The sequence below is a fragment of the Atractosteus spatula genome, chromosome 7 (assembly GCF_055471065.1).
Source record: "Atractosteus spatula isolate fAtrSpa1 chromosome 7, fAtrSpa1.hap1, whole genome shotgun sequence".
NCBI classification, from domain to species: Eukaryota; Metazoa; Chordata; class Actinopteri; order Semionotiformes; family Lepisosteidae; genus Atractosteus; species Atractosteus spatula.
In genome coordinates this window covers 35,562,293-35,575,201 of record NC_142712.1, presented here as the reverse complement: position 1 = coordinate 35,575,201, position 12,909 = coordinate 35,562,293, and the positions used below count along the sequence as shown (strand labels likewise).

Sequence of the window (12,909 nt, the reverse complement as noted above, 5' to 3'; positions counted from 1 at the left end):
CATCATCATTGATTGTTAAAGTACCTTTGCTGCACTGGCCAGGGCATTCACCAGAAGTAAACCTTATTGGTCTCTGATGGGACAAGATGAGCAACGCACAAATCTACAGTATGATGGGCAAAAGGTCATGTGACCTGGAGCAGCTCCAGAGCTGAGGGGATCATCATAACTTTGTTTCCTATAAATCATTTGCATCTGCATTTAGAAGTTTTTCTGTCTTCACCAACTGTAAATATGCTGATAGGAATCATGGAAGAGTCCCTGTTTGGCAGGTCATTTTGCAAAGGCTAAAACAACAACTTGTTCATAAGAAATGCAGAGATTCCTGAATACAACTGGGGGAAGCAGTTTCAGATTGAAGTACTCATTCTAGCACACAGTACTCTAAAAGATCTTACTTACCCACTAACAGCTGCAGTTGGTTTGCCTTAATAACTTATTATGGTATTTCCCATTATTAGTCAGCACACACAATAAGACATGACAGAAATAACGGAAAACTGCTCACTAATGCAATTAAATCAGGAGTTGGACCTCTTATCTAAATTCATTTTTTGCACAATAAAAGATCGTGGTAAAGATAGCCAACCAAATTAATTATAGTCAATCGCAATCTGTGACATATTATCTGTGACTGTTTATAATTAGTAATTGTGGCTAAATATTGGTTTTTCACTAATGTGTAGGTGTACTATTACAGAAGTAAATCTATTATTTATATTGCTTTGCTTAAAAGTAAATTATTCAATGATGTTGATTCAATTCAAAATGATCCTCTTTCTGAAATATATAAAACAAGAAGTAGCTGAAATGAGAAACCAGGTAATGAGAAGTGACATTTATATAAACCGGTTTTATTATCCTACTCTGCTAATTGCTTGCTATAATCTTTACATTTAGAAACCCAAAGCAGAAAACAAGTAGGATAGCTGAAATATCCAGTCTTTTTTGGTCTTGTCCCCTGTATAACACAATAAATAAATGTATTTAAATTAATTATTGAAAAATATCCCCTGTGCCAGGGTTTGAGAATATGGGCTCACAGCAACAGTCAGCACATCGAATGGCTGTCCTGGTTTCACTCTGTCACTCACACAGTGTTCTTAAGCTGTCAACACACTCCTCTGCTGGTCATTATATAACCAAAACCTCACTGCAGCGGAAGGACAACAGGAATGATAGCTGGAAAGCAGGGAGTAATAAGGTTTTAGGAGACAAAATTGATATAAATATTAAAGACCTATAGGAGTATGTGTCTGAACCTTAATATTAAAGACCCATGTCTGAAATAGCACAATTGTCTCTCTTGTTTCAGTTAAAATTCTAAGACAGACACAAAAAGGAATTTTGTTATAAAATGCACGGCACTAAAAGCACCTGCTGAAATGTGATTATTATTCAAGTGAGCAGTTTTCTAAATATTCATTTGAAAAACAAATTAGGCAGCTACACTGGAAGCTGATGCAATATACAGTATTCTAGTAATTCTAATAGTATTGCTATTCCTTTGGTCTTACTAATATCCTAGTAATCCCTCAGGTAAATAGAGAAATGCCCACATTTACATGGTCTGTGGTTTTAGTCAAAGTCTGGAAAGTGGTGCTTTTTTTACTCATGTTTATCCGGAAATCCTTCTGAAGACACTGCTCCCTGAATGAAGGAAGAAAGTCCAAGTTCAAATAGGACTTGCACATTGGAAACTTCTATACTGCTTCCACTGTCACTACTTGTTATGAATAATAATTTCCATGCATGAGTCTTGTGTAACATACTGTGAGTCAAACACCTCTGTGAGTCTAAAGATTACTGAATTCCAGTAAAATTGAAAATATTGTAACTTGACTTTCCAGTAAACCAAGACAGCTATTTAATGACTGCAGAACTTGCTTAAAAGCCTGTATAACAGCTGTTTTTTTTCTTCTTCTTCTTCTCCTTTTGTTCTTCTTAGCTTCCAATCTCACTCAAGTTCCTGCTCTCTTCCTCATTCCTCCACAGACCTGAAACTCTAAGAAGGCTGCACTGCTAAAATATAGGTTTTCTTCTTTCTTATCAGCATGAAATTACTATAAATTATAGATGATCTCTGATTTTGCCAATCCTGTTGACTGGAGTACTATTGAAAAATCTGGAATTGTGGGTTGGGTTTTTTTTTACTTTTTATTTTCTATATTTAAGAGTACAATAAAACCATTTATATTTCTTAGGTTTTTAGAAAGTGCAATCCTGCTATATAATTATAGTGCTGGTCACCACCGCATGAAGCTACATGGAGCAGTGTTGCATTTTGTCAGTGGTTTGTACCAGTGGTCTGAAGGAGTTTGCGAATGTAATTTAAAAATGGAACACCACTGACTACATTAATCTTTGTGGCCAAAAATGGGACATCAATTTCCATGTTACAAATAAAGAAACTTAATGTAATTTGAGAAAAATAAGTATTCACAGTTTTTACACGTGTAAGTTTGTCACATATAATGTGGGAGCAAGGAAATCATCTGCACATCATAATGTTAATGCTCTGCAGAGGATTTACATTAATATTTTTTTTATTCACATTGAGTTGTATTAAAAGTAGCTAGGGTCTTATCATTATTTTGTACGTAATTATTCAATTTAAGAAATTAATTTAATTTATTTTTATTGCCTATATGTCTACAGAAATTACAAATTTGCATATCCAGGTCATACTTATTTAGGGAAGTTCAAACTCTTATTTCCTTATTGGAAAATACATCGGTTTAAGTGAACTGACAAACACCGCAAAAGTCCCCGTGACGCTTTTTACCTTAAATGTATACCTGCGTACGTGCGCAACACCTGGTGACGTCGTAGTTTCTATGGTCCTCCTTGTGATTGGCCTGCCTTTGTGCGTCCTGCCTCCTCTTGTTGTTTTTCCTACAGGTATGTCTTTCTAAAGCGCATAAACAACATGTTGATCATTACTTGAGCTGGGATAGTCTAGATTGAGAGAAGATCCAAAACCGACACCATAGGCAAAAACAACGAAAATCCAAGGGTTTTCACTAATAAAAGCACAGGTAAGCTTGGTGTTTGTACAGTACATATGACTTAATAAGGGAATTTGGTGTCTCTTCCAGCGTTTTAATTATTTTGTCTCAGGTTTGGTACTTTTAGATGGTAATAAGGATTTTGTCTTTTCTTCTATAATGTGTCCGGAATCCTATTTAAGCTTTTTGATGTGTTAGTAATTCGCTTTATATTTACTTAAAATAACTCACAAACAGGTAGTAATTACATAATATATTACCACTACTTGTATTTGTTGTGGGGGAAGTGTTATACTTCTATATATGAAAATATATTGCGATTAGTTACATACAAATGCAAATATTTTTTTCTTTCTTATATACAGTTGATCGGTGAATTTAGTCAAAGACCGTTTGGCTGGTCTGTGTTTGCTGATGTTATTTTTTGTATATTTGTGTGAATATTGAAATAATAGCTTGCTAGTATTTGAAGTGTAGCTGTGCAGTGCTGTGCTGCACTAATATCATCCATGCAATTTATGTGGGTCTAGTGAGTCTGATAATTAACAAGTTCCACTAATTTTTAACTTTTAACCAAATGTATGTAGTTTATATTATCTGTATTAAGAAGTTATGTTAGAGCAAATATTTCCAAGTTTCATATACAGTACAGTATAATGCTTTCAAACTCAGTCAACGCTTCTTGGCCGTTAAGACATAAGTAAGCTTTCGGTCTCAGAATTAAAAGGAACTAAGCGGTAAAAGGGTGGAACATCCTGTTGCTTATGTCGGAAGACGTTCTTATACATACTGTATGTTAATACGGAAGAGTTTGTGTGCTTGCAAGTTTCTCATTTTTAATTACCTTCTGTAGTCCATGACTCCCTTAAGAATACATTTTTCCAAGAAAAACTCGAAAGGATTCGAAGGCTCTCAGGGCGTATTTTCTAAATAACAGTACCACATAATGTCAAGTTTTTACCTGAAAGTTGGAAGCGATCCCGAAATCTGTAAGTAGCAACAGAGCTGCCGTTTCTTGTTTTACCTGCAGGTATGCGAATACATATTTGTGACAATGACTTATAATTTGTCAAGACCTGCAAAATTATTTGACTTGCTTCTTCTAAAAAATGAAATACAGACGTTGAGCTCTGATTGCAATTTAAAACGTTCCCCTGTGTTTGGGGTTAATGACTTTAAAATTAAGCTGAAGTTCTCCTTAAAATTGTGTTCTCCATTCTGTTTCTATCCAGTCGCGGTTAGTGTACTTTACTTTGCAGCTGTTTGTTTCGACGTGGACAGATGAATTTTTTTTTACCCTAGATACACTGTTAGATCCTCAAGAGTTAACCTATAATTACTTGCAACATGGTGTTTTCATTGGAGATTTAAGATAAAGAACCTGCTAGAGACAGTTGTAAAAAACAGGCAAAACAAAATGTCGCCGTTGCTAAAGGTATTTTAGTCAAGATTTCTTCATTTGTTTTATGACTATTAATTATATTCTGGTGGGGTTTTTTTTGTTCCTCAGTCCATTGTATTCATGAACCTCTTGTAATGTGCTGGGTTATTTTGCACTAATAGTCTGGAAATACAATGTTTAAAAGAGACATGAATCGCTTAATTTAAATAAAACATGCCAATAGACAACAAACACACCTAATCACCATCACCACCAAACTACAGTAGTTACTGTACATGAACTGAACTCTCTGCATAAAAAAAGTCTCTGCATTCATCTCAAGTATCCCTCTTCCACCCCATCTTTATCTTGCAGCTACCCCTTAAATGGGGTTTGAGTCTCCTTGTCCTGTGGCCAGGAGGCTACCCATTAACCAAGCAGGTTAAACCTACCTTTTCTCTCCAAGTATTCCAAGCATTAAAAAAAATCCATGGATGCTACTGTCCCTAGTCAATTGTTAATAGTGTTGATTCTACCATTAAAGGTGATACAAAGAAACTAAGAAGGCATCTCGAAACCTGTCTTTCAGGAGCCTGGTAAGTTGGTGACGGTGTATAAAACTGATTGTTATAACCAACACAAATATGAGCAGGAATGGAACCTTTACGTATTCCAACCTAGCTTTGCAACCAGGACTCTGGAGCTCTGAGAAAACTAATGATCATGCCACCTTTTTCTCATTGTGTGCAACATGGTTCTTTTGCACACAAAGATGATTTTGCTTAACTCTAGAAAGTCAAAGAAAGAAATTATCTTTGGAGGCAAAGGGTGGAGGTGTATACATAATAGAAATATTGATTTTAATATAATAGCAATGTTAGTTGAAGAACATACAATTTGTCTTCAATTTCTTTACTTATATAATCTTTTAATGGGAAAAAACTGCACCCATATTTGGTGCCATCTGTTTCCTATTGTTGTGGGTTCATACTGTATCTCATGCTTTTCTTGTAGGGGCACCAGAATGCAGCACACTGTGACCAGAGCAACGATGAACGGCCATTCTGTGGACCCCCAGGTGCTCTCACTGGGTCAAAAAGATGCACAGAGAGTTCTGGAGGTGTATGTGAGGCGTAGCTTGAGTCTGAATGAGGGAACTCTGGACAAGCTCAAGAACAGAGTTCGCCGGTGGGAAACGACAACGGGGGGAAATGGCAGAGTACGAAGAGCATCTAGTGATACTTCAGTGGATTTGGGACCTCCGGATAAGCAGGACCCAAAGATGGCATCTGAGCCAGCACAGTCTGAGAGTCCTGCAGCCCCGCAAGAGAGCTCAACAGAGCCGATAAAGAAGCACAAGAAGGCCGCCAAGAAGGGGAAGAAAACCTCCTTCCTAAAGAGTGTTATTAGTTTATTCTCAAGGAAGGGAAATGAAGAGAAAGAGGAAAAGGAACCAAATTCAGAGGAAAGGTTGGATGCCAGCATGCCACCGGAGAGCCCATTTTCTCCAGTTACTTGTCTGCCCATTTCCCGATCCCGCAGCGGCCAGACCTCTGCTTCGCAACGCAGCAAGAGAAAGAGCACCCTGAAGAAGACATTTTCCTTCCGGAGTCGTATAGCTGATGAAGGGATTCCCAAAACCCCTAAGAAACCATCTTTCCTCGCTCTCCGTACAACAGTGCACAAACCAGAAGGTCTGTAATGTATGTACATAACATTATATTATCTCTTTCTGTGATCTTGGTCATTCTAATGAATTCACTTCTAAGGGGGTAAAAAGAACTTGAACTAGTCTTAGAGCATACATTTTTCACTTTGTATATCTAACAAAAGTTTCCCAAAGCGTTGTTTCTTTTGTCACTGAAACTTCAGTGTGCTTTATTTTTAATGTGGTACAGCTAATATCTGCAAAAAGTAAGTTTCTTTTATCTTGTTAAAAAATAAGAGAAATTCTGAATGATTCAAAAGTTATTCCAGTTTTTTCTCTCTTTTTATTCTGAATGGGTTGTATCATCTTTTTTTTACACAAATATCTAATTTGGAGTGCTTGCATATAAAGTCATAAGATGAACTCTTAATTATTGTCCTGATTGTATGTTTTTTTATTTCTACAGTAGCTGTTTCATATGCAGAACCCAGACAGTTGTACTATGAAAAGCTGTCTGAAGAAATGGCTCGGATAGTGCAGGAGGTGAAGGACATCCCTGATGAACCAATAACTAGCACTACCAAGAAAAGCAGTAAGGTAGCAGCTAAAGGCAAGTACATTACTGTTTTCCTCTGTTTTATATTGTATAATCCTTGTCTTAGATTTGAAAATCAATCACTTGTTATAAGTGGAATGAATTTGTAATACTTTTTGTTGAACATCTTCGCTTACAGTAGGAACCCTAGTCCATTAAGACAACAGTCATCTTCCAACTAAAGCTTTCTATTTTATACTGTGTATATATATGATATAGTCATTTTTTGTATAATAATAATAATTAATAATTGCTTACACTTATATAGCTTATATAGCTTTCTGGACACCCCACTCAAAGTGCTTTACAGGAAATGGGGACTCCCCTCCACCACCACCAATGTGCAGCATCCACCTGGATGATGCGACGGCAGCCATAGTGCACCAGAACGCTCACCACACATCAGCTATCAGTGGGGAGGAGAGCAGAGTAATGAAGCCAATTCATAGATGGGGATTATTAGGAGGCCATGATTGGTAAGGGCCAATGGGAAATTTGGCCAGGACGCCAGGGTTACACCCCTACTCTTTTCGGGAAACGCCCTGGGATTATTAATGACCATAGAGAGTCAGGACCTTGGTTTTACATCTCTTCCGAAGGACAGCGCCTGTCTTACAGTATAGTGTCCCCATCACTATACTGGGGCATTAGGACCCACATGGACCGCAGGGTGAGAGCCCCCCGCTGGCCCCACTAACACCTCTTCCAGCAGCAACCTTAGTTTTTCCCAGGAGGTCTCCCATCCAGGTACTGACCAGGCTCACACCTGCTGAGCTTCAGTGGGTTGCCAGTTGTGAGTTGCAGGGTGATATGGCTGCTGGCCGTATGTATGTACTGACAATCTTTTTAATCTCCTAATAACAAACAATTCCTTTATTTGATTTTGGTCCAACAGATATTAAGTTTTAGACTTCTCCAGTTCACTAAGCCTTGTGTTACTGTGTACAAAAGTCAGTAAAGTAGAAACAAATGTGGGCATATAACTATTCAAATCAGTATCATTGTGTTTGCATATAAGCCAAGCTTTGTGTTGATTAAGACCTACAGACTTAATCTGACATCCTTTCCAGGAAGAGGTTAGAAATTGGAGGAATGGATAAAAAGATTGGAATTGAAAGGCAAATCTTTCACAAGTAATTTCTATACGAACTGCAAGCAAATTTCATAAATTTAAGGAGAGTATGTTTTATAGTGTCTTCAAGACCTTTAAAAATACACAATGTTTCGGCTGTGGAGCCTTCTTCGGGTGTGAGAAGAAGGTTCCTCACACCCAAAGAAGGCTCTACAGCTGAAATGTTGTTTTCTTTCTTTTCTTTTCAGCATGGAATAAACCTCTTACTTGTTCCTTTGCAGCCTATGCATGCTGACACAGCTTCCTAAGTGAACTAATTTTAAAATACACTTCTAGTCTATTTTATTCCAGGAGAAAGACTGTGTTTTCTGAGGGGAGATCAAAAGTAAATATGTCAATAATAAAACAAGACTATAAAAAAAATCTAGTAAAAGAGTCATATTTTGTAAATCCAACAAGACCACTGCTGCTAGGAAAAGTAGTTCTTCGCATTCATTTTATTTTCATTTGTACTTCCAGATGAAGAACTCATTAAAAAGATTGTCAGTATTCTTCAGTCGGAAGGAGATCATATCGATGAGAAGGTGCGTTGTTTTCATTGATTTCAAAAGAGCAAGAGCTAAAAAGTAAAAAAAAAAAAAGAAATGTGACAGAGGTAATGGGGTTTACACGTCTCCAGCTGATTTTGATAGACCTGCCAAAGCTGTTCTGCAAGTTTTACAATGTGGTATTTGCAAATGTACAAGAGCTCTTATCTGTAGTGCAGAAACAAAGAAAAATATTGAACATTGTAGTAACTATTTAGATGAGGTATTTGCTATGCAAGTTTTCATCATGAGTTTGTACCAAAATGACTAGAATACTAAAAGCTCTGGTTAAAAGAACAGGTATCTCTGACCAACAATTTGAAAACATTTACAGTTGAGAGCAGAATGGTTGAAAGAGAGCAAAGAACACAAACAAATTACCTTCACTCCCACAGTATTTAATACTTTTAATATGAGGATAGCACATAACAAAAATGGAATGCACAGTTCAAGAAGCAGATAAATAACATTTCCAGGGAGAGTCCAAAATCCACACCTTTTTGAGGTTTTGTTAAAAAATAAAAAACAGAAATCAGTTTGGACAGGTAAAAAAATATCTAAACATGGAAATCCGACAACGCACTATAATTCACAATCTTGAAAGTGAAGAAAACGTTTTTGATAAGTATTTTAAAAACAATGAAAATGTAGTCCTTAGTGCTTTTCCAACTCTCCTGAAATAATTGAGAGTGTAAGGATATACAAAACAGCAGGATTTAAGGGTCTTTCATTTTAATGTGGCCAGTAGCAAACAAAAATATAAGTATTGTTATTGAAATTTATATAATTCAATATACAGCATATACTGTAAATACTACACTAAATACCTCTCCTTCAACCCTGTTCTCTTAATGTAAATTATTATTTGAAATAATTTTCCTTCGGCAGAGATTAAAAAAGACATTTTTGCTCCGGAAGAAACCCTTCCTATATTACTCCAGAACCAAGCATTTAAAGAAACAATTCCCCAGTTCTTTTAAATGGTCAGTATTAGAACAACAGAAAACCAAAGACCCTAAAGATTTCTGAATTGTAACATTTGTGTTGAGGTGAACAGGAACCAGTGATCAACTGGTAACACTTAAGAACCACTTGAATAAATGAAATGGGCTTCTAACACCTGATGTTGAAGACATTGATGCATAAATAGACCTAAACACTACGTAGCAAAACAATTTGGGTGTAAAGATGTAACTGCATTTAAACTTCATGCTGTAAAATTTAAATTAAATCATATACACACAAATAAAAACTTAAAAGTATAAAGTTAGGTATGCTTTTTTGCTGATGCTAGTTGTAAAACCCCTCCAAACTGTATGTTGAGATATGATTGCTACCTTTTTAAGATTTGAGAACTTTTGCTTGTGTATTGTAACAGCTCTGCTTTGTGCACTAATACAAAAATGTCCCCATTTATATCATCAGAAAACAAATTACTTTTTGTGGGAATGCCGGTAACTGTTGTTTTTTGTAGCTCAAGGAGAATGTGACGATGAGCAACTTCTTCCAGAGAATGAACTACAGCTCCTTCCGGGAGCTTGCTGACCGGTATGTGGAGACGGAGACTCCCAGCCGGCGGCCCCAGGGCAATCCCCCGCTGGAGCTGGTGAAATTTGCTTTCGCTCTGGACTTTACTGCAAAGGTAGCTGGGATCTGCAACCACACAGTGAGCTGCGTCATGGGCTTTGGCAACCAGTACCTACAGGACCGCTTCACCCAGTACCAAAACAGTGGGACTGTGGTAAGGAGGGCAGAAGCCAAATTTCTGTACATCTGATTTTCTTTTGTACTTGTTAATCATGCACCTTGTGTCCTGTGTGTCTTGTTTTGGTTTCCTGCTGCTTAATGCTATGTTAACTTTCAAAATAGGCTCACATGCGACAGCTTCCAGAATCTTTTTTTCTGAAAAGCCATTTCTCCTCATAAAGCTACTGAAGTTTAAGAATTTAGTTTAATTGTGTTCTCAGAATAGTTTATAGTTACACCCCAGGATATTAGAATTAGCTTTTGTTCCAGATTAAAAAGGTTTAAAAATCTCAGTGTGTGTCTAGGAGCATGATAAAGTTTGATGGCCGTGTCCCTTCATAAACTTTTATGAAAGGCTTTTGGGGAAGTATATTAGTTCTGCAGAATCTCTAAATATTCTTATCATCCTTAGCTTTTGGGGAAGTATATTAGTTATGCAGAATCTCAAAATATTCTTATCATCCCTAGCTTGTTTTTGTTTCCATCTTTTTGCACTTTAGTGAACGATGGTTTAAACAGAAAGACAAACAAAACGTCACAGAAAATAGGAGAGGATAAAAATAATAAAGAAATAACTAGATTGAGACAAAGTAGAAACAGTAAAAACTGGGTACGGTATATGATAGGTTTTAGTGTTTCTTGTACAGTTTCCTTTAGCCTGTTTCATGTTTTTCTCTGCAGCTTTTAAAAAAGTGTATGCATCTGTTTTAGTTTAGCAAAATAGAGAATCGCTGTAAGTGAGATACTTTTACAAAGAACTTTATACAAATTAAATTGTTTCTGAAATATGTACCTGACTAGGACCTATAAAACAGACATCAAAATCTTTATTGTCACCTATATGCTAACAGACAGTTATTTTCAAATTGAGTTTAATAATTTCAAGGGTCTTTGGGCTTCTTTATTTTAATCCCTTTTTTAGAGAAACAATGTAATGGACAGTGGTTTCCAAATAAAATCTTTTTTGTCATTTGTAAAAAGAGTTATTAATATTAGAACTCTTGTTTGGTAAGCATGTATGCATACCTTTTATTTTTCATTCATATTTTGTGGGAAGCTCTTTGTATTTATTGTTCTTTTTTTTTGCTCTTCAGGACACTGTCATAGCAGAAAATCTTGCCAGTCCAGACTGAGAGAGAGAACATTCAGTTGTGGACTGAAGTTCAGTTGCATGGAATATATTCTCAACACTCTGATGTGACTGTTTAATCAACTACATCTGCACTAGATTTCAACCAAAGAAACCTCATGATCATTCACAATGGCTGGCAAGAAAAAAAATAGACCTTCATGTTAATGAACAACGATTTAAAAAGTCATCAGTGATCTGTGCTATGTTTACATAGATAGTATGTAAATTAACATTACATTGTTTTTAAAGAGATCACCTGCAACTTTTTTGCTGAATTTTAAAAAGCACACAAGTAACTTGTAACAGTATTGGATTACTTTTAAAAAGTAATGTTGTCTAGCCCTGTGAAGGATGCTCTGGTTTGTCGTATGTGTCATCACATCCATTACTACTGTATGTACACTTGCCAAACTGTGGAATGACACTTTTCACTTAATTATTTCCCAGAAAATGATGAAAGCTCTTGTAATGTTGATTATATTGGTGCATGGAGTATACATAAGATATTGAAGTTGTTCACTGAAAAAAATGGACACCCTTGGTATTTAACCTCAATTGTTTTAACCTTTTAGTACTCCCATGTATCACAGACCTCCAGAGGCAATTTTCGCCTAGAGTGAGAGAGAGAGAGAGATCACTTTATTAGCCATATACTGTACAATTTCTTGCATTAGGAATTTGTCTTTTCCCAGCTTGCTCTCCATGAGACACACAGACAGGGAGAGAAGCTTGGGGTCAGAGCGCAGGGTCAGCCATTAATACGGCACCCCTGGAGCAGTTGGGGTTAAGGGCCTTGCTCAGGGGCCCAACGGAGAGTTGTGCATAGAACAGTAACGGGCAGGTCTGACTTCTACCACTGCTTTGACATGTGCCTGTTGCTAAAGGCCAAACCTTGTTTATTTATATTATGACCATATATCCCATGTACTCACTATGCTGGAAATCCAAAACCAAAAACCAAGTCACAACATATAAATCAAACACTTATGTAAAATATCTAGTTTTCTGTACATTTTTTCTAAAAGTACCAAATACCAGGAAATGGTCACAGTTATCTTACTGTTTTGTCAAATGATCAACAAAAAAGTTGTTGTCCTTGAGAACATGCAATAGAATCACAGGATCTTTCATCCTTTGACTTGTGTTAATGTAATTTCATAGGCTTTAAGTAATGACTTCCAAACTGTGCCAGAAGGAAAGAAATGTGAAAATTAAATGTATTTTTGTAGGAACTGTTTTTAAAGTTTACCCTGTACTATGTGAACTGAACATCTTTAAAATGTTATTTTTTGTACAGGTCTAACTTGTTGGTGGAATCGATATCTAAACATTAGCTTTAATGGTTTTATTTTTTTTAATCTGTTTTTATTTTTCACTTAAAAAAAATAAACAGATCATGAATACATTCTGATTTCTAGTTCTTGGACATACAGGTACATGCTTTTTGGATTAAAGTATGTTCAGACATTATGTATAATATTCTATCATACCAATGACTACCTCCATTGTGTAAAATAAACAATATGATTAAGTGATTTTAATTGAACTAGTGTGTTTGTATATCATTTGCTTGGTATAATATAAATGCCAGATACTTCTTGTTAAAAAGGAAATAAAAATTGGGAAACTGAGCCAATATATCTAAACAAATAACTTTTACGCTGTAACTGGCATGTAGCACATGCACCAATATTAGTGCTGCATGACTCATAAGGTTCAATAAATTTGTTAAGGCATCAA

At 36.2% G+C, this 12,909-nt stretch overlaps 1 protein-coding gene across 1 annotated transcript; it reads left to right on the top strand.

Annotated features, from left to right (window-relative positions):
* Positions 1–3,459: 3,459 nt before the first annotated feature.
* Positions 3,460–12,715, top strand: LOC148830859 (uncharacterized). Its single transcript, XM_088921078.1, has 7 exons — positions 3,460–3,997; positions 4,934–4,985; positions 5,404–6,083; positions 6,504–6,611; positions 8,224–8,288; positions 9,766–10,032; positions 11,132–12,715. Exons 1-7 carry the CDS (start codon positions 3,955–3,957, stop codon positions 11,168–11,170), a joined length of 1,254 nt encoding a protein of 417 aa, XP_088777204.1. The 5' UTR covers positions 3,460–3,954; the 3' UTR covers positions 11,171–12,715.
* The last annotated feature ends 194 nt before the right edge of the window (positions 12,716–12,909 follow it).

Coding starts and splice junctions, on each gene's coding strand:
- LOC148830859 (XM_088921078.1), top strand. CDS start 3,955: ATGTCAAGTTTTTACCTGAAAGTTGGAAGCGATCCCGAAATCT. Junction 8,289..9,765: donor GAGATCATATCGATGAGAAG/GTGCGTTGTTTT, acceptor TGTTTTTTGTAG/CTCAAGGAGAATGTGACGAT. Junction 10,033..11,131: donor ACCAAAACAGTGGGACTGTG/GTAAGGAGGGCA, acceptor TTTGCTCTTCAG/GACACTGTCATAGCAGAAAA.